This window comes from Brienomyrus brachyistius, unplaced genomic scaffold (assembly GCF_023856365.1).
Source record: "Brienomyrus brachyistius isolate T26 unplaced genomic scaffold, BBRACH_0.4 scaffold49, whole genome shotgun sequence".
Lineage (NCBI taxonomy): Eukaryota > Metazoa > Chordata > Actinopteri > Osteoglossiformes > Mormyridae > Brienomyrus > Brienomyrus brachyistius.
In genome coordinates, this window is record NW_026042324.1 from 952007 (window position 1) to 974966 (window position 22960).

General features: G+C 40.8%; 1 protein-coding gene across 9 annotated transcripts in view; it reads right to left on the reverse strand.

Moving 5' to 3' along the window:
* LOC125723477 (SH3 and multiple ankyrin repeat domains protein 2-like) overlaps positions 1 to 22960 on the reverse strand; it is a 205170-nt gene that overhangs the window by 74766 nt on the left and 107444 nt on the right. For all 9 annotated transcript variants that reach the window (XM_049000085.1, XM_049000083.1, XM_049000082.1 and 6 more), the window contains 4 exons: positions 21419 to 21576; positions 16243 to 16356; positions 6476 to 6557; positions 687 to 769 (listed from right to left, as the gene is read on the reverse strand). In XM_049000085.1, coding sequence (XP_048856042.1) covers positions 687 to 769; positions 6476 to 6557; positions 16243 to 16356; positions 21419 to 21576 — 437 coding nt within the window. The remainder of the gene's footprint in view (positions 1 to 686; positions 770 to 6475; positions 6558 to 16242; positions 16357 to 21418; positions 21577 to 22960) is intronic.

Below are 22960 nucleotides of genomic sequence, written 5' to 3' on the forward strand. Positions count from 1 at the left end.
GTGACCTGTTTCTGCAACACACAAACATAGACGCACAGGCACACACCGAATTTAAGAATATGTACATACCTACATCTAAAGGTAAAAATGGTATCCCATAGAAGATATTAAAATGAAGTACAGCCTGAGTGTCAATAAACATGGTTCCTTATCAGATTGTTTTTATAAAACAACAACAAGATACTATGGTGGAATATTGCATTTAACAAGAGCCATCACTCCTATTATTGCACTCAGTCTGCATTTACTGGTATCAATATTGCTGTCCATATTTGGAATGGAACATAAACAAAAACATGTGAAGATGAAAAACCAGACATCAAAATATACTATTCGCCAGGACCTGCACTGGAATGCTGATCATTTCAAACAGAGGAATAACATATTAATGCAACATTTTTGGAGATTTTGTGTGATTATTCAAGAATCTCAAATTTAAGAATCTGAGAGGGCACATCACTTGGGAAGAGTTTTCTTTTGCACCGTAATTTCACATAATGCAATGAAGCAGGTTAACTACATGACCATAAAATTCGTGTTAGTGAGTCACGTGTTAAGTGCATTTTATTGAGAAAAACTATTACAGTGATGGGGGTGGGGGGGGGCTGGGGGTAGAGGGTGGCAATAAAAGGAGGTTTCTTGTAACACAAAGGGCTATTTAGCGAAAAAATAAAGGTGTTACCTACCCTTAGCCCCTCGCAGCACAAACCCGAATCCCTCATTGTCCTTCTTCTGCAGAACCACTGTCTTCTCGTCAATAACGCAGTCGCTGTGGAAAAAATTTCGCGCATAGCGCCCGTTATTACACCCCATCATCCTCATCATCGCCACAGCCGCTCTTCCCGAGTGGAGGTTCATCATGATCAGAGACGGCTTCTAGCGGAACTAATCATCTATTTAAATTGAGAGAGTGACAACGCCGCCAGCCCGGCGACCACTTCCTAAGAAAAAAGCCACCTCTGTTGTTGAAGACGGAGTTGTCAACCGGGGAACGACGCACGGAGGCCTGAGCCGGCGGGGGATCGTGACGTCGGAGAGAAGCATTACCGATTAAATATATAATTATATTAACGAGAAGAAATGGGGTAGGCAAAGCAAAAAACGCAGCGGAAAAAAACAATTGCGACTTAGGAAAAGAGGCGCAAAGGCAGCATTAGAGCGCAGGCACTGTGGCTGGAAGGCCGTGGGTGAACGAGTGAATGGAAGCGGACTCTGCTGTCATCAGCGGGGCGGTGGTGAGAGATGCAGGGGCGCAGTCTGGGTGCCTCTCAATGGCATTTTCATTAATGCAATTCCGAAAATCTAGGCAAGCGTCGCTCGTATCGATCAGAGAGAGGGGCGCAAAAAGTGAATCCAGTAATTATGACATTGCTGACGTCGCCGTCGTCGTTTTCTTCAACAATAAATCCACCTTTTATAGTCCATTGGTTCCAGTAGCAAACGCTGCAAGAAGGGAAAAAGCAATCGTAGATATCGTGGATCGTTTTGCTGTACCAGAAGCTCCCGGACTCCCCTTCTGCCGTTGAGCGCCGCACGCTGCTTGCAGCCCATATGATCGCGCTGACAGCCCACTCCGCTAATAGCGAGTATCTTGTTTCAACGTCAGCAGCCAAGCTATCCTCCAGCACTGAGCGTTTACATAATGCAATAACTGACGAGGGGGAAAAACACGAAAAACAGTAAAGTTCAGAGTAAACCAAATGCCATTTCCTCCTCCCATATCCCCTGTATTGCATTCAGTGACGGGAAAAACAGCGTCTATTCCTGGTGGAAAATTCACGGTCGACTTTGTATGTACTGCTTGAGACAAACAACAAGCAAAATAATTTGTATATAGGTATTTTATGTAAATATATTTTAATCACTATGCCTTCATGAGATTGTGCAAGACAATTAATTAGCTATTTGATATTAACTGCAACTAAACATGAATCACGTTTGATCCATCTGAAATACCCGGGAAATTCCACATAAATGCATTTCACGAGCCTCAAACTTTCCTTTATCAGCTGATTTTATACCTGTTGTTTTATTTCCTAATGATGTCATTGAGAGTGCCTGTAGAGTTACCAGTGTGCACTGCAGTAAACAAGTGGAAGGGCACAGCACGCAAACACAAGCATTATTTTTTCCCCTAAAAGTAACATTTTCGCAGTTTCTTAAAGGCTAACGAAATGTCGTCACTGACTATGCACATTTGTCTCGCCACAATCGTTAAGTAAACCTGCATTTTTCCGCAGCTATGCCAGAGGGATTTTGCTGCAGAAATTTAGAAACGGGGAGAGATGATTCCAGCAGGGCCAGCCGCGCCCGGCTGCTCAGTTACCGTAGTAACATCATCTGTTTTTAGAGGAAGCCACCAGCTTGTCAGGGTGCAACGGGGCTATTAAAATCCTGCTCCGCTGATGAATGTCATCGCTTTGAAACATCATCGTTCTGTTAAAAATTGTTATTATAGCATGTATCACAGTGTGATCAATTTAACCTCTCCTTCCCGTTTCTGGAGCAGCCCATCCTTTATCTCATATCGGTACAGTGACGGCCAGTGGCAGAGTGTTAAAGATTAATGATAGCTTCAAATGCCTCGCTGGCCGCTTGTCCTCCAGTCCCGTGCTCCTTAATCTTACGTGCCTGTAATGTGCAGGCTTTGTAGAATATCGCTTTCTCACCGTAGTGGCCGGATTCCCAAGCACTTCGTCGTTAACAATAAATGAAGACGGTGTCGTCTGCCCTCCTTGTGTGTTAGCGTCTTGGCCTATTCGCCAACACACTCGCTTGGGCATTTTGTGCCTGATATACTATTAAGAGATGCTTTCTCCTTTTTTAAATAAATGAATCAATTCTAAAATTAAATTGTTTATAAACAATCGCATTCAACAGTGTTATTAAAGTTACAGCAAATCTGATGTACAATCAGCAAAATACATGCAGATATATTTAAATATGAACACTGTCGTGATAAATTTCTTAAATAGTATTTTGAAAGATTTCAGTTGTTGTTGTTGGTCCAAATTGGATAATATGTTATTGGACTGCATATATTAAATGGAAAAAGAAAACCCTTGATATCATTTCTTATAAAATAATTCCAAAAGGCATTATATAAATACTTATTTGTCTATTTAAATTTTGGCAGAGAAGCGCTTTCAAGAGACTCTGTACCCACTGGGTTAAATGCAGGGGAGTGTCTAGCTACTGAAAAAAAATTCAGGGGCTAAGTCAAGTTTACTCAGGGCTTGGCTTTTTTTCGAAGGAAGACTGGCATCAGGGGTAAAATACTATAGCCCCAAGTGATCGGATCTAACGATGTGCATAGCTAAATGCATGTTTTCCTTATTCGCATTCGAGCATTAGCTCATTGTAAGAAATAGAAAAAAACCTTGAAAGCAAATCTTGACAGTCAATCACTCAACCAAAACAGTAACAGGTTACAGTAAAATATCAGGTGACGTTTAGTCAGTGGGATTAAGATCTCTCTCCTAATGAACGTCACATGACAGGTGCTGCCAATAGAGGAAGGCTTCTGTTACAGATACACTGCTATCAAAGGTTATACTCTCCAAAACATCAATGTGCCATCACAGCCCTTTTGTTATGCTGTAGTCAACATTACATCATATTGCACCAGCAATGCCAAATTGTTGCCAAGTTGTTGGCCCTCTATCAGCATAATCTCAGAGTAGCTACATAGTATATATAAGGACAGCTTCACCATGTGTCAGGTAAATACTAAGCCTCTATCATCTCAGTTTGGATATTCCTAATGAGTGTAATGTTCCAATGTCCAAAGGAGCACACAATATAAGAAGGCGTACTGGACACACAACTATCCAATTAATTTTTAAATGAAATTCAGACTGATTTTTATTCAGTGTCAGCGGACAAGTTTACATGGGAGCTCATCTCACACCAAACGAAGAAGGTACCTCACATAGGAGTTTTCTTTCACAAAGACTTTGCGTATAATAGCCAGATGCTAATATAAATTCTGAGTGATGAAATTCTGAAATTATATCTGATTCAAAATGTGATCACAAATACATTTTATGATGAAGAGAAAAATATTCCTTTCATCTGGTTGTTTCTATATCATTGCAGTTTTCTACATCTGCTATAGGAACTACAGTACAGTTTCTCCACTTATTCAGCCTAGAAATTTTGTACTTGACTGTGCTATAGACTCTGGCAGTAATTTTTGTTTTAATGAATGATTTTTGTTTGATACTTTTATTTGATTTTCATACTAACATTATATCAAAGAAATACAAGCATCATAAAAATGTAATGTATGTACAACTGACAGATTTCATGAGTGAAATTGGCAACAAAAAAAAATGTATTAAATGCCTATTAGTAATTCATGTGATATTGATATAGTTGTCTAGAATGCTAATGTTGTACAGATGCTTCAGTTTCTGAGAAAGCGACGACATTTTACAAATAAAAATCAGTACATCTTGATAGTCATCACTTTCCTGGAAACGTGCTTCATCTGTGGCACGTACACAGATGTCCGTTGTTGTCTAGGCAACCCATCCGCATGTCAGGGCCACAAGTTCCTCAGATGGCACTCAGACAGTAGGTTGCCCATAAAGTTCTCTTAGAACTGACTCACCGCTCGCAAAGGTTGATCAGCATGCAAGGGGTGAGTCAGGTGTTGTTCTGTTCAGCTTGTTGCAACAGAACAGATCCCCGATCAGGCTGGACATGGCCCTAAAGAGTATGAAGTATCCTGGCTGACACCAGGCTTGATTAAATAAAGTGTAATTGTGGAACACAGCTGGATATTTATATATGTTAAAGCATGCTGCCTGTATCTGCCAGTTCCCGCAAATATAATTTCCTCACAATTCACTCATAATTAGTGCTGTGAGGATCAATTACCCCTTGACAATAAAGGCAAATAAGGATGTGGAGAGGCTAGCTGCTGGAATAGACATCTGATAGTTTCTGTCAGGAAAGGTTAAAGTAATTTACTTTATGCTGTTTTTCGGTTGTTTCTTAGCCATTGACTGTTACTCATTTCGGATAACAATTATTAGGCCCTCTTGTTTCAGGCTGGGGGCTACATGAAGTACAGTGGCCATCTGTCTCACACCAAATTTAGATCACCTATTCAACCAACCAAGTTCAGCTCGGCAATCCGTCACTGGAGGAGAGGTGGTGTAATGGTGCCTGACTGTGGCAAAAACCTGGTTGCAGCTATTTCACAAGGATAAATGTGTATAGGCAGCTTTTAAATGGATTACTTCAGTTTGGTTCCCCTGTGCTATACTGTTTCCAAAACAAATCAATAACTAACGGAGATCCTGTTCACAAAAAAGCACGCTCAAAAAAGCCGGAAAAGGTAACTGAACAAGAAAATCTTGTAAAAATCCGGATCACATCAAGGGATACACATTTGCTGAGAGGCCGACCCCAAAATAAATGGATAAATGTGACACTAATATGCTTGTTTGCTTTTTTTTTTTTTTTGAGGCGGCAGCTTGCAATGTTTACTGGAGCAGGGCTGAAATATGGCTTGACGTAGCTGGGCAGTGATGGATAACATATTTCACTGTCAATGGACATATGTGGCACTAGTGGATAAAGAAAACATCACTGTGTAGATGAAAACTGGTAGACAGTAATGGACTTGTTGTGGCTCAGAAATGCAATGGCACGAAAAATGGTTATATTACAGTGTCTGCATGACCCCTTCTAAGCAAGCCTCCAATAATAATAACAATTCTGCAGAAGTTGGGGGGTCTTTTGGAGGAGATCGGTTTAAAAACTGAAATGGCAGAAGGCTCCTGCAGTTATTGCGATTCCTTTGCTGAGCTCGAAGTATCTTTCTTGAGTCCTCTGGCCGAGATCATGTGGCAAGCAAACAATTATTATCGTGTCTGCTGTTTTGTCTTATGTTTTGGGTCTTCTGTAATGTTAACTCTAGAAGCTTGTCTTGAGATACATTTTTCTGCCATTTATTTACATAAAATTAATCAGACATTCAAATGAGATAGCAAGGTCAGTCAGTCCCTAGAGCAATAAGGGTTAAGGGTCTTGCTCAAGGGCCCAAAAGTGAAATCACCCAGAAATGGGATTCGATCTGACATCCTTCTAATCATGGGCACAGAGTCCTAATCTGCAGAGCCACACACTGCCCTTTACGGCATGAAAATCCCAAAGTAGTGGCTCTTTACATTAATATTAAGCAAAGGTGGCAATTTCAGGTCCAGAAAGTAAAACTCCAGACCATGATTTCAACCAACCAGATGAGTGACTGTGACTCTTTAGGCCCAACTGGTTGGTTGAAAGTAAATAATAGTCTGGATTTTTACTTTCTGGACCTGAAATTGCCACCTCTGGTTTTAAGGTAAAAAAAAAAAAGTACTCCAGTTTTAAGATATATTATTAGACAGCTAAAACTGTCATGTTTTCATACTTTTTCTTGCTTGAAACTTTTACAATATTGACAGGGGTTTCAGTTCCCTACCTTGAGGCATCGAAGCTGTCATAGGATCCCACGGTGTAGTGTCTGAAGAGCTTCTTCCTCTCTGATCTGTCCGTTCTGGTTTCTGCAGAGATAAGGGGACCAACAATCAGGAAACATCAGGCAATAATCTGTGGATGTTTAAGCCATGAACAAGACACCACATCCCTGATATCACACACCAGGCTGATGACAAGAAATTGCCAGATCTCAGTACACTTATCTCAGTGTCCTAATTATTTACTTCCAGGGTAAAGTGCTCTTTGTGAACTGCAGGTAATCATTAGTGTTCATCATGGCTCTGAGCAGCCTGCTTTAAGTGGCCCTCCAGGCATTGACACTGCTTGAGGATAAAGTTTAAATCCCAAGTCATGCAAAAAACAAAGTCACTTGAACCTTGCTGTCAGCTGTAGGAGTTTGTACTTCACACATTTTTGTCACAGCATTAGAAAAAAAAATCAATATTTACGACAATCACCCTACGCCATATGTTTTTACAATATGAAACACAAATAATTAACAAACAAACAAATAAATAAATCGGGTGGTACTTTTTTGTTTTTGTAAATTTTGGTGTTTAGAAGATTTGAGAACATGACTGTTCAGTAAGTCCTGCAAAAGACAGCCAGCGCAGAAACTACAGGAAAGAGAATGCTGGAGTCGTCTTTTATGGAACTGAAAACGGCGCCTCCCACACACGCTGCAAGCACACTGCAACTGATTCAGGAGCAGCTAAGAAACCACCTCACAGCAGCTCGGTGAAAATTTAAAATATCTTAAACTCAGAGATGACATCAGTGAAGTCCTTCCATAGAAGGCAGAAGGGCAGCAAAGCCAAGCACCAAGGCAGGATGTTTTCATTGTAATTGTTCCAGCATGGTGGAACATCCACATAAAGATTGTGCGTGATGCGCGGCAACTATGGTGCAGCCAAGCTCACCAAACATGGAGAACACCTGCTTAGGGCTGCATGTAGATGGCCTGATTTAAACAGGGAATCTGAGACCTTTGTGTACCACCCAGCTGAGGGAACGTTACCCGGCACCTCCTTTTATGTGCCTTGTTCCCTGAAAGCTGAGTTTCCCACCAGCTATCATATGGGCTGAGATATACACGCTTTAACCCTGGTACCCGTTGGGCTGTAGAGATGATTACAAGCAGTTGAATGCATTGAGGATGGTTGTGGATTCACAGTGAAGTGGCTAAGGACACCACAGTTGATCAATGCTGTTCAATTACAGTGCTGGAGACCATAGCAGGCCTTTCTGATGCAGATGGGAGCGCAGGCCAGGGGTAAGTGTTGCCTCTCTATTACAGCAAGCTGAAGCGGTACTGATAAGGCTCTTACTGACTGTAAACCCTTTAAATGCCAAACCAACTGTTAAGAATAGGGCCTCCTGCAAGCCCAACACCAGCTAAAGAATTGTGTGTTCGCTCAGCAGGAAAGCGATTCACTCAGCGAGGTGCCACACATTTCCGTTGCTGATATTACATCGATGGAGGGGAAATGTGTCTCGGCACAATAACTGTTGTAATTCCAACAGACAAAAGACAGATTATTGCAAATGGGCGGCGCCAGCAGGGTTTAATTGCAGCCCCAAGAGCACCCTGACAGCAGCTTCCGTTTGACCCTGTGACTCCACACACACTGACCATCAGTGCCATGTCACCACACCTCTGCTATCAGAAGGCTGTGTGAGATTCGGCCATTTCCCCTTGCAACCTGCATTTAGCTGCTTGACTGCTGGCCGAGGCCGGAGGAGGCTGGCCAGAGGAGGCTGGCCAGAGCAGGCTGGCTGCTGCCGTCGCTGCTCTGTCGCCTCTAGGCAGGATTCACACCTCACAGATGAAATCCAAACGCAAAAGCAAACAGTTTTATTTTAAGGGTCTGCCCAGCATCGCCTGCCTGTTAGGTACAGCTGGCGAGCACCAAGGAAAGGCAGCTCTGTGTTGATGGATCCCTGCTCCTTCTCCCCCCAAGAGCCATCCCGTCTGGGCTCTGGGACCAGCTGAGCTCACAGCTCCCAAGTAAAAGCTCTGGAGTACACCCAGCACACCGGTGCGTATGGAGACACGGCGCTGACAGTGGACAGTGAGCACTGCACCCCGAGATGCTGCCACCTCAGGAGCTACATTGGAAGGCTCATATGGCCAAGCTGCCGGAGCTCGGAATACACCAGGTTTGGAGATCCACACCAAATGTGCCGCACAGCTTCGAAACCACCCAGAAACAGACCTCAGAAACACAGAATTCCCAGTAAAAATTTACTCGAATCTGCAGCTACTTAAGTTGTCTTCAACCATTTTTCAGTATTACCTGAGATTTATCCACATTTAAAATAAACCAAAGAGAAACACAGTCCCATTAGTGAAGAACCACAAACAAGATTCTACTACTATTACCTTAAATAATAATTAAGCAAATCAGACAATAAGACAAATCAGTTAATTCCTGAAGCATTCAGCATTGTAGAGCAGGCAAATGAAACTAAACAGCAGGCCCAGCCTACTGGTCCTGGATCTGTGATGCAGACAGCATTCATTTCACAAGCTTAAGCAATCCTGTCCATCTGGTGCTATTTCTAACCCAAATTCAGAAGCACAGCCCCACAGTACCTCCAAAGTGAACTTTCTTCCTACACTTGGGTGTCTCTTCCATTTGCCCCCGCTGTCCCACTTCTCTCCAGCTGACTGCAGTTTCCCGGAAACACAGAGGCTTCTGAGGTGAGGAGACTAGCTCCACCTTTACCTCCTCAGACCCGCGGTGCCCAGAAAATCGTGCCCACAAAGTTTTGAGTATCCCAAATGAGGTGAATGAGCAGCCATAATCGCCACCGTGGGAAAACAGGAGAGACCGCGACACGGACGAAGAATCCTATTCAAGCTCCGTTGTTAGTGCCGGGAGAGAGAGAGAGAGAAAAAAGTACAAAAAAAAAAGGAGAAAAAACCTATATCATGCCAAGGCCCACTCCATAGCAACCGGGGTGTACAGTGTAGAGAAGGTTTCCATGGAGATGCATCAATCAGGAATGTCCATGAGTGTTGCACTGAAGAGTTTCTGAGAGACTGGAGCGATTACACAGTCTGTAGATTTGACGAATAGGGAGAAATATACATTAAAATGACCCCTTTATTCCTGTACTGGAAATGTCATTATTTGCAAGAGTGATTCTACTAATATTATTATTACTACTGCTACTGGTACTGCTAGTAATAATAATAATAATAATAGAGCATATTTACAGGAATAATTATTGTCATAGTTGAATATAATCAAGTGAATCAAGCATCATGTAACACATTAAACATTTTACATAGTCCTGCTACAAATGATTTCTTCACCAGCAGGTGTTAACAGATGAAGTGTAATATTTAAACATTTCTTTGGGGGGGGGGGGGGATGAAAATGAAACAATTGGGAGTACAGCTAGAAAACATCTTCAAATGTTACATAAATTTCTAAAGCAGAAATTAGATTATGACAGTATTAAATCTTATTTTTTTCCATTTAAAGGACATGTGTCCAGGTCAACAAAATCTGACTGAATATTTAAACAAACATTCATCCATCCATCCATCCATCCATCCAATTTCTACTGGGTCGCGGGGGGTCCGGAGCCTATCCCGGAAGCAATGGGCACGAGGCAGGGAACAACCCAGGAAGGGGGGCCAGCCCATCGCAGGGCACACTCACACACCATTCACGCAGACATGCACACCTATTGGCAATTTAGCAACTCCAATCAGCCTCAGCATGTTTTGGACTGTGGGGGGAAACCGGAGTAACATTCATCCAATGAGCATAAATAATTGTTCCATTTATTGAATAGACAATTTACTGACAGCACTCCTGGCTTTATTTTTCCCATCAGAACAACTTCTACTTTATGCGACCAATTGTGAATGCAGTATGTCTTGTTTGTTTGTTTGTTTCTTTGTGTGTGTGTGTGTGTGTGTGTGTGTGTGTGTGTGTGTGTGTGTGTGTGTGTGTGTGTGTGTGTGTGTGTGCGTGCGTGCGCAACGGGGGGTATATTTGGCTTGTGAGTGCATGCACTGAGAAAAGAGGAAAGAAAAAAACAAAAAATGATGCATATAAAGACTGAAAGATGATGATGATGATGTTATTATTATTAGCATCATCATTATCAGAAATGGAGGACTATAATATACACATCTTTATGGGTGTGCATGTTCATGTGTGTACACACGTACCCTGTGCGTCCTTTGCATGAGCATTCTTTGGGTGTGTGGGTGAGGCTGCAGTGAGGTGGGCAAGAGTAGGAGTAAGCTGGGAGATCTACACTGGGCCAAATCGAGCAGCAGGGGCACCTTCAGTGTGCGAACGTGCGAGCACGCATGTGCACACTCCAACTGAAACGGCATAGAGACAAGAAGCACACTCCTCCCACACAGACCCTATGTGCCAGCACTGGTCCCAGTTCTACACATCCTTCCCAGTTCCTGTAGCGGACACAGATAAAGCTCAGCCCTCTAGATCCATGCATGTGTGCTTTTGGAAAGCAGTGATACCGCATCTACAGCTGGTGCAAATGCACACAGCAGAGAGCAGACATACTAGAAAGGTACATGCGTGTGAAAGTACATTTGAGTGTATGGGTTTACTGTATGACTGAAGGAGCAGCATGTAGTGGCCACCCGCTGGATAGACTTAAATGATAGGGAAGAAGTTTCTATGTAATCTGCCTTGTCCCTACAGAAAGGTTTTGTTTCCTTGAGGATGCTGGTGATTCTGGGATGCCCTTTCACTCCAATGGTAATCTTTAGTTCTTTAATCTTTAGTTTTTTGGGCAATGGTGGCTTAATGGTTAGGGAAGCGCACATGTAATTGAAAAATTGCAGGTTTCAATCCCTGACCAAAAAGGCATCACTGAGGTACCCTAAGCAAACTACTGCCCCTCGGCGCTGACTTAGCTGCCCCCGGCAATGTTATGATGTCACATATGGGTTAAATGCAGAGGACACATTTCGTTGTTGTGCACTGTGGTTCTAAATACAATATGGGAAGAAGCTTTAAGTCTGTGAGCACTCTGTCTTTCAATTTGACAAACTTTCAACACAGTGAGATTATGATCAATTAAAAAAGCATCACTGTGTCTGTATTATTCCAATCTTTCTATCAGCACTGCAAGTCATGCTATTTTTGAAGTGTCTTGCAGAAAAAGCAGACAAACTACTACACAAGCGAGAACAAAGTGTGACACTCAACCAACGTCACATCTGACAACAGCACATGAAACCAATATGGGTCTGTATCTCCACCACACACACACACACCACCAGCATGTCCAATCTGTGTGACCACCATCCATAAATAAGGCAGACAATAGATCTGAACCATGTGTGTTTAGTAGAGTTGGAGGTCAAACAGTGCAGGAACCCTTTGGAACTCTGAATTTAAAATTGGGACATACAAGTTTATAGAAATATATATTCCTGATATTCCTGTATGAGGTACAGTAATGGAAGCTGAATGATTTAACAGTTCAAAGCTTTAAGAAAGACACATTCATGATCCACTTTACGTAGTTTTTTTCATTAGTTCAGCTAGTTTCAAGTCTGGTTTATGGTTTGATTTTAAATAACCACACTTAAGTTGTCCTTAAGTTTTACTGTATTTTAATAGGTCACATTGGTGTGACTTTAGAATCTAAAGATGTGTTGTACATCAGGGACCCAAACTCAGTTCCCACTATGCCACATTAAGCATCTCTGGTGAGGCGGGTGGGGAGGTCCTCTACCCCCACCATTATCCAGGAATACCTACTGACTGTCAGTAGGGAAGCTGACTAGCTCTTCTTTCTTCCTTCCCGAGTTACTGACCACTCTGGATCGGAAATATGTGTGGATGTGTAGAGATTGCCATTATTTCCACCACACTGACTTGCATTCCTGCTTCCTTCCTCTGGTATTTGGAAAATAAGATTTAGGCATGGGCATCGCCACCATTAAATCTGAGGAAGATGCGTCCCCCTCACATTTCATAATTATTCGTTTGGATCCCCCTACATTTAACATAAAATATTAGGTAACTAGACCTGCTGTGGTTAGGGCTGTCACTATCAGTCATATTAATATTAGAGTAATCTAATGATTAATGTGATTAATCACGTTATAATACTTGGATAGCAATTGATGTGCAGTCACTCACTCACACATGCGATCAATTTAGGCACTCCTATTAACTTAAATTGCATGTTTTTGAATTGTGTGCAGAAACTGGAAGATGCAACATGAAACCTCCACTCACACAAAGTGGTGTGCAGTGACAGCTCCACCTGCGACTTTGCATGTTATGCACATGCAAATGTCACATAGGAAAATCTATGGTAGTCAATTAGGCTAAAACAAAGAGTTTTACTAAAACATTTCTACACTGTTGTTGGAAACATAACTTAGCAAGCTCTGCAATTTTAATGGCAGTTCCTTTTCAAGATTACCTAGTAAATGTCCACAAAAAAAAAAAATCAGTGTAAAGTTTATCTCCATTGGTTTCACATGAGCTCTGCATACTCTCTCTCAGCCAATCATAATCATTTCCATCCTTGCCGTAGGATTCACTCAAAGACAGTGTAGTACTTCAAAAAAAAATTACAAAAATGAGTGAGAAGGAAAAATGTGCACAAGAACAGTTCACCAAAAGACATTAATTTTCCTCAGTGAGGGAATGTTTTGGATTCAGATCCATGAATGTATTCTTTTAATATATTGTGATTTTTCGTTTACTGTATGGCAGGTGATTTCTGGAAAAAAAAATTAATGAAAATGATAACATAAAAATACAAACTCCACTTTCCCATTTTAGTTTTCAAAGTATATATGCAAAAATCCTGCCAAAATAAAAATTAAAATTAAATCGTACCATTTGAATTTTAATTTTCCACTCATGTATGAGTCAGATGTGAAAAACTAAAAAAATAAAATTAAATAACCTTTTTGTCTTTTCATTTTCCAATTTAAATTTCATTTTCTACTTTGCTTTGCAAATGAGTAGCTAACTTAAGCCACATTTGACTTTGTCATTAGCTCGGGCGACACGGGTGACAATGTACAATAAACACAATGATAACGGAATCCACAAACGCACTGAGAAAGCACAGCAGTGATCCATAGCTCCACCCACTGCCCCGCTCCAATTGACATATATATTCAAGTTGTGAACTTCAAAGTGAAAAAGCAGTAGGAAATAAAGTAGGAAATGAAAAGTCGAATTGGAGAATGAAGACAAGAAGGTTATTTAATTATATTTTTTAATTTTTCACATCTGACTCATACATCAGTGGAAAATTAAAATGCAAATGGTGCTATTTTCATTTTGGCAGGATTTTTGCACAAAAGACTTTGAACACTAAATGGCAAAGTGGAGATTGTATTTTAATTTTATCATTTTCATTTTATTTATTGCAGAAAATTCCTCCCATAAAACTGCTTTTTCATTCACTTTAAAATGTGAAATGCTCCCACATAACTGAAGCTTTCACTCTCCTTTTATTATGCTCACTTTTCCTTCCACAATATTGTCTGTAATCAAGAAGGCAAATTTTAATCCATACTTTTTTAATTGGTAATTAAGTATAATCCAGTAATCTTGACAGCTCTATCTGTGGTAAACAGTTAAATGCTATTGCAAAAGACCTTTTCCTGACAGTCAATATAATATAACTCCTTTTCGCTTCCTCTTAAGAAATCCGAAGCACATCAAATGCTTGTATTAACACAAACATCCAATGGTTATAAAGTTAGCTATTCAACTAAAATAGCGATATTCACATCTGCAGATGCTTGCAAGCAAGCTTGTTAGTGTTTTATCAATGGGAGAGTTTAAGAAGATTTCAGCATTCACCTTGTGTTACAGCCAGCAGGCTAGCCATCATTTTCCAGTGAGGAAGAACTGACAGTTGTGGAAAGATCTGGATGCTTAGGAATTAAACTGTGGTGAAAAAAACACATCTAAAACTAATTAATGGAAATTTCCTGAGCCCTTAAACTTAGTTTTTTCACAGTTTAAAAAAAAATCTGAATATGCATCACCGAGAAGTTCCTCCAAGACTTTGGAAAAACCAAACGTACAGGCCTCCTCAACTGCGAGGATTTAATGACATCCAGGTCACACTATAAAATTCACAAACTTTAAGGGTAAAACTGCATGAACACTTATTTAATACAAATTAAACATAATGTGGCTTCATATTCCAAGACGTAAAACAGTCAGTCTAAACCCATACTAAATTTTTGGGAACAATGAAGAATCATTAACCCAGCCTATGGTAAAGAAAAGTTGATGCCTCAGCAATAGAATTCAAACATCAGACTTCAATGGTCTGAGAAGGAAGGACTGCAGAGAAATGTAACTTGACAGTCCCTCCAGAATTTCACGCTGGATGCTAAATCAAGTAAACTGCAATGCAGGAGCTTGCAATATTTCAAAGTTGCCACAACTTTGCCACAAAAAAAGGCCAAATCAGAGAGTTTGCATTTGAACCATGACACATCCTGTGATGCCATCACAGCATGTATTAACATGTATTTTTCCTAGTAAATCCATTTAAAGTATTCACTGATGTCTGTGTAAAGACAGGTTTCTATTTGTAGCGCTAAGGGTGTCTCAAAACGTGATATTTGGCTAATTTGTGAAGCAGTTTCTGAGAAAATACGTTCTTTCACTTTTCATTGGACAGGGATGACACGTCTCTTTCTTCACTGGTAGTATTTTAACAAATTCACATACTTGCAATTTTGCCAAATTATGTTAATTTTTTTTTTTTTGCAAAAAAAGCATATAGAAGTCCACAAGTTGTATTGCAAATTCTAAGAAAAGTTACCACACAAATAAAATATTTTATCCACAACAATCACAAAAAACGTGATTTTAAATAAGGGCTGACTTAATATTTAACTCCCAGGGAAATAAAAACCTGGGTAACAAAGACAACATAGAGCCCTAGGCAGGGGTGGAGAGTGCCAGCACTGCTGGAGGCCAGTCTTGGGTCTATTTCTCCCATCAGCCCTTGGCCATGGGAAGGCATGGAGATTCATGCAGTGTCTATCCAACCCCCAGGCCCCACCCTACCAAGGATGAAGTCTGCCATGCTGCTTTAACAGACTGTGGCTCTGATCCCCATTTCAAGACTCAACCAAACTGTTGCCTTTATGTCTAAATAAAGCAAATCTGCTGGTTCTTGATCCCAGTTAGGGGGGGGGATAAAGTAAAAGCTTCTCCACTTGGCAGATAACCTGTGTGGGCTGTGTGGTCAACCCTGGGACACTCTCTTCCTGCTTGCAGTCCAAAGAGTAGGGCATGAAGAAGGCAACACTGCACACTGGGCCCATCTGCCTTGTAGAATCAGGGGAGCCAGTGCAACTCAACATGAAAAACAGTGGCAGGGAGCTAAAGTAAGACGGAGCGAGACCAAGTCAATGTCGCAGAGGACAGAGCAAGAGACAGACAGACAGGCGGACAGACAAACAGACAGACAGACACCAGCTGCTTCCCCACACAGGAAGGTGGCTCACACACATGCCCAGACCATGCCGCGCTACAGATGTGAGGCCACTCTCAGGCATCTTGCATCTGTGCTAACTGCATCAACAGGCCCAGATCACTGTGCGGCAAAACAAAGCCATGGCCCATGTAGCAAACAGCTGACGTTTACTGTTCTTAACCAGTGCTGATAACTGCCATTCGATTAACCCCATCATCACAGTGCCAGGCAGCCCAGCCTCCCAGTCGCTGAAGCACTGCCCTCACTTACGTGGCCTCTCGTCACTTGGCTTGCTGGGGAGCTCCTCCACGCAATCCGCTGGGAACCATCCTATGTGACCTCGGGCGCTGCCTTCCCAGAAGCCCCCTTCGCCAATGCTCAGGACTAGACCAGGGAACAAAAGAAGGACTGCTTAACAAGCAATGTGCACAGCTTGAGGTCTTCGAATAGGTTTGCACATGCTCAAGATTAAATGGAAAGTGCTACCATGAGAAGCACAATAAGGCTGCAAAAACCAAGGTTATTCAGTAGCCTACCACACCGTAAATCTAGCATTTATGTAACTCTTTACCTACTACCCATGCCCATATCCTGCCTGGTATATTTATTGCATAAAATTTTGTAGTAATCAGACCACTATATGTAGCTGGGAGGCATAATCTGTCATCCATTCTCTTTACCATCTGGTGAATGCAGCTTGGCGCCCTAAGTGTTCCTTGCCAGTGGCAGCAGAATGACACAAAGTGTCATGCGTCGGGCATGGTCTACACACAGACCAAAACCTTCTGCACTGCTCTCTCCTCACACTTAAAGCGTTGTATGGTACAGGTTAGGCCAGCACGATGTGCACAATGTGCAATGCATCACAAGGACTACGAAAGTCAGCTGGGTTGAGATTAGACTTGGGTGGCATCTAATTTTTCACACCATCACATGGTCCAGTATGGTTATAATGGCACGTGTATTCATAGTGGGGTGTCATCATTTTCAGTAGTTAAATCATTTTCAGTTCAGAACACACAACACAACGAATGAATGCATTGCTTGACACAGGCACTAAATTCAGAAATAAGGCTGGGCGATATTACATCAATATTATATTGCGGATGCTCAATAATCATCAGGGATTCAGACGAAGTGGCGGTAAAGAAAGGAACAGCTTAGCAGCCACAACATCTTTTAAAAGAGGAGATATTGTGGATAAACAGGGTAAAAAGACGTCGATGGTGTGGTGGCACTTTTTGCAGTTAGAAACCCAAGACATTTATTTAATATAAGAATATGAGTAATTTATACTGATTACCAACTTTTGGGCCTCATAAAAAGTAATTTTAGGCACACTACTAATCTGGGATGGGTTTCCCTAAAGCAATTGATCTTGGCGAATAACGAACAAGATAAAGAATGACGTGGGCAAAGAATGAGTGAGGTCTATGTGCGTTTCCCAAAACCCCTTTTCTATCAGAATTAACAAACGCACTTTAGTTTGTAGTACTTTGTTGGCTCCTCCCCAGCCCCTGTGTAAGAAAAGCACAGACTCTGGATAACAAGAACATCAATTCCATGTAATTCAATGGTGATACACATTATAAGACATAAGCAAATGTAAAAAAACAAACTAATTAGAAAATCAATATAAAAAAACACACCAAAGCAACCATAACTAAGACCACAGTAAAACAACCTATTTGCTAAAAATAAGCTCCCTTAAATAAAACACAATGGTGAGCAGCAATAGGAAAAGGAAGTAATACTTCTCAAAAGTAAAACAACTTATTGAGGAGGTGGTCAAAATCAAATGTCGCACCCGTAGCCTCCGGGAAAGGATCCGGACCCCCCCGACCCTGCATAGGATAAGTGGTTTCAGAAAATCGATGGATGGATATAAAAACCATATTTTAATAAAATGACTACTATATTTTGATACCTTAAAAGGAACAATTACGTACAGCTAAGGGTACAGCCCCAGTGACAAGCAAAGGTAAAATTTTTTACCATTTTTTCTGAGAGTTTTAGCACCAGAATTACATCTTTTACTGTACATGCCCAAAGCACCCTCTACAGTAGTGTGTGTTCATTGGTATATGGCATTATACCCCTTTTCAGCCATGGTTTGGGGATTCAACACTAGAGGCAGCAGGTATTCGATAAGTGGATACCTGCTGTCTCACAATAACCAGCCACCAGCAAACACACCATCCTTTGCCATCTGACACATTCCAAAAATGGAGCAAATATAAGCATCATGTGTCTGTAAAACATCCTTGATGGCTGCATATCACTTGGACACTTAGGCCTAGTGCCAAGATCGCTTTTCGACAGGTGGAAGTGGGATTCAAGGGGCTGCGAATATGAATAAAGTTGAGGGTTCCATCCACTGTACCTACAACGCCAGGTATGCCTGCAATTAAAACCAATCTTAATGTCATGCAAGGCATCCCCTCTTGCTGGACATTGCATGTAGTTGTGTGCATGGTGCAACAGAAATGCGATTAGTGCTTGCATATTTGCAGGACACATTTGCCTTGCTGAGGTCATGTGCAACAGAGCTGTCAGAAGCTGCATGGTGCACTGGGGGCAAAATTCTGGTGCGTCCCTCTTTTATTTATCCTGCACCAGAACAGGGGGGCTCATTATTTCACCCTAGGCCAGTCTGTATTTCTCTATGAATTACTGAGATTCGAGTCTAAGGGGTTCATGATCACCAGCAAAAGCAGCTTGGCTTCATGGATGGCGCTGTCTCAAACACTGTCTTCTGTTGATTTGCACAATTCTCTGCCATTGCTGGTCGTGAGGAGTGATTCACCTTCCCAGGCACATCTATTGAACTGAACACACAGCAAGTCTGGTGGCTCACCAGCAATTATGAATTGGATTTTGAATTGACTTCACCACACCCTGTAAGATGTTGAAATGACAGTAAAAAGAATTTAATTGATTTTTATGCAATCATACAACACAAGAATGCCATTTAAAATAGCAAAACATAAACACAACAGATTTACTTCCAACATGGTAGATGTATATCACGTGATGAGCAGGATTCAGTATATGTTGTATATGAAAAAATGCTGGGTAATTCATACTGAAACATTAAGCTAAATTGTTAAAACTGCACTTACACTATATATATGAATATGTGAAATCAATTCCATTTTAATTCTACTTCCTTATATTCAAAGTCGAATTGCAATTGTGCACCATGTTTTCAACCAATTTATGAATTGAATTTGATTTTCAAAGTCATTCTCAAGTCACTTCTGAATGGTGCACAACTCAAATATCATACAGGTGTTAGAACAATGAGCCTCATTTGCACCAATTTATCTACTTCATAGATTTATATTGCAATATTGACCTCTTATTACATCATCATTATTACTTTGTCCAAAAAAGCACATCAATGTGCTTTTCTCATCTATTTTGGCTGATCTCTATGTCTCTGTGACAGGACAACAGGCAAAAGTTAAAATAAAAAATGACGTAGAAAATAAATAGTGGGTCGGAGCACTCGTAAATCTATGAATGAGATAAACTAATTCAGTTAAGAAGGGTTTTGGGAAATGCGTGCTAATTAACGATCAATCTTAAGTACTAGACAATGAACTACTTAGCATTATGAAACTTTCAGGAAAACCACCTCTGATTAACAAAAAAATAACAAAATGTTTTGTCCCTCATCTGAAGCCCTGGTGATTACTGCGCATCCAGGATATAATATCGATGTGATATCGCCTAGCATTATTCACAAATACATGATCAATATGAAAACTATTATGATAATTGTGGCTGTGAGTTGGTAATGCTGCTTACAGTCAGCCATAATCGGCAGATTAGGAACATTTTAGTTTCTCAAATTACAACAACAGCAGAGAGAGAGTAGTTAGTCTTGGTCATATTGTCTGTGGGCTCTATTATGCCAAACTCAGATATGTTGCTGGAAAAACATCCAACATGCAAACTCATGAGATGACATAATTTGATTTTGTCTACAGACCAAGTCAGAATAAGCCTCTGGAGGTTAATCTCCTTAACGCACCTAAGGCACTTTTGCCAGGAAATTCAGACTAGGCTGAAAAAATTATTCTGGCTATAGCGTGTTTATCACTACAGATATGTTGCCGTACTCAGGGTTTTGGACAATATTTAGTTCATTATAATTGTATAGGCGCTGTCACACCAAAGTTCCAGAACCCCGTCCCTGCTTACAAGTCCCTGGGACTTTTGCAGCTCCTGGCTACTTTTATGTGTCACTTTCACACCACACAACAGGAACTTGGACCTTTATCATAAAAAAGCATGAAAGATGCAGTTCATAGGTTAAACTTCACACACAATTTTATATGAAACTACATCGGCTTTTATATTTTACTGATTCAACTTGCAACCTGTTTATGATTCTTATTACCTACAGATCGATCTTTTTTGTTCCACGGAATAAAAAACAATGTAACGTTATCCTGCCAATAAACTGGCAAGTCTCACTGCCATGACATTATGCAAAAGCAGATTGGTTATCAATTGAATTTTCTGATACAGAAATATGGAGATGCAACTAATTAACTGATGCATTAAATTTAATTGAGGTACAAAAATAATTCCATATGCTCAATTTTTGCTCTGTTACTTCTACACTAGTTCTACTTCCTGCAGTTTCACGTAACTTCCAAGGAGGCCCTAGTGCTTGTGGTCTTCCAATCAGCATGTTGTTATAACTGTAGCCACATTCCCCGTGTCCAAACGAAAACCATCCTGTCTATAGTAGTTCTAAAAAAGATTTAGCAAGTATTTAATGTGTTCCTTTTCAAGATTATCTAGTGTATGTAAAATTTTATGTAAAATTTAAAATATATACTTACTTCTGTAATAAGAACCCTGTTAAACATAATTACCATTCCTGAGGTACTTACACCTTGCTGAAAACCCTTTGAGAAACCTGACAGCATGCTGGGACTGTGAACAGACTTTGTGAATTTAGGTACGACACAGAAAATCACGCAGACTATGGGGGAAGAAGTTCTCAATGTGAAGTCCCACATGACATACGGTAGATCAGATTAGCCACGGTTCATTGTTTACTAGGACAGACAGAAGGGCCCAACACACACACAGGCCCCATTAGGGCTGGTGTTCCCATCCTGATACTGTGTATAAGGGCCCCCAGAGGGCAGTGTCCAATATTACAGCTTATAAGTTCATCAGTTTCAACAATATGCCTCACAACTTGGTGAGAAATAGCAGCTGGGCAGAAGGTTGTATAGAAAGAAACACACCAGGAATCCCATTTTTATTTTTTATTTTTTTTAAAGCAAATTGATTCAATTAGCTAAGGGGTACCTAAGTTAGTCAGGCTAAATGTCAGTTTAGCAAGTGGAACTAGAGTAGCAGGCAGGTGGGCCAGATTCCATGCAGACCCCTGTACACATTAATGAATGCTGAACCTCACCTTTCACCCTGTCATTCTTGTAGAGGGGGATTTCTCCTTCAGCTTGGGGCTGGTAGGACTTGACCACCACAAAGTGCCTGCCAGGCACAGCACTATACAGTTTGCGCTTTGGGCCCTGGTGCTCCGGACCAGGGTGGCCCTCCCGGCTGGAGCTGGGGCTGCGGGAAAGAGCAGAGGGGGTCACGGTGAGGAGAGCTGGTTGACCACCTACGGTCTGCATCAGACTGGCCTCATCTCAGTTCCCCCTTGAGCGGTAAACATTTTTATAGATTTGTGCTCCTGCTGTCAACCTAATTTTACCATAGGGGATCCATAAAGTATATTCTGTACCATTTTATTCAATCTATTTCACATAAAAATAGCAGTAAGCACAGGAAACAGGGTCAAATGAAAGAAAATGTGCAGAACTGTGACGCTGACGTCTTCATCAATCAGGGAGCATACAATACGACACAAACTACTTAAAATAGCCACATATAAATGAAGGATCTCACGCACCACAGAGCATCGACATACACATGTAAAACTGAACATTAGTAATGTATACACTAATGGGAGTCTAAGCAAAAAATTATTCAAGATACAATACATCAATCTATATTTCACAGCAAATTAATTTTAACATTACAATACATAATGATTGCACTATTACCATTAAATTATTGTTCAACTGTGTCTGGAAGAACTATTACCAACCTCTGTGCATCTACGACAAGCTTCTGTGTGTATCGCTGGCTATAGTAGGCTCACCAGACTCAAATATTTAAGATGTAAAGTGACATGTGAGTTCCCTCTAGTGGACAAAAGAAGCAATATTTATGACCTACTTCAGGAGCGGTCACATCTGGCCCATCTACCTTCAAATGCATTTCATTTTAGTTAAAAAAGATCTTTGGAATAGGCCAAATCCAAAAATCATTTTGTCTACATGTTTTATTCTTGGATTAATCGATTTCTGCACAATACAAATAAGACATATCTTAGCATCTCTATAGGGAAAGGGCTATGAAAGAATTTTGAAGTGGTTCATGTGCAATATTACTACCTCTTAAAACTCACTCATGTTCATCTTCCTAATCGCTTAGATTAGATTTAATGTGCACAGAATACAGATTGAAAATAATACAGATCTGTGCAACACATCAGTTTGCTAACATTAACATTTGACTAATCACACATATGCAACTTTTCACTATAAGCATACCAGTGAAAAACAATGTCTCTCAGCAAAAAGAAAAATACGGAGATAATTACATTACTAAAAATTTTTGAGTGGTGTTCTGTGCTGGCAGCTTTCAAGTGATCTCATCTCAAATAACTGGCGTACCTGAAGTACAATAGAGTGTTTTTCATTTGAAAAGTAGTTTTGACATATAACAGGGCAAACTATCAAAAGTCAAGATAATTCTCTCGTCAGTTTGTCTTTTGCTGCACTCTTAAGATCCCTTGTTTGGATACAGAGTGAGCCATGTTGCGTAAGTGCAGAAGGCTACGTTAGTGCAGAAGCCACTTTCCTACACAGTGAGGGGACTGGGTGTGCTG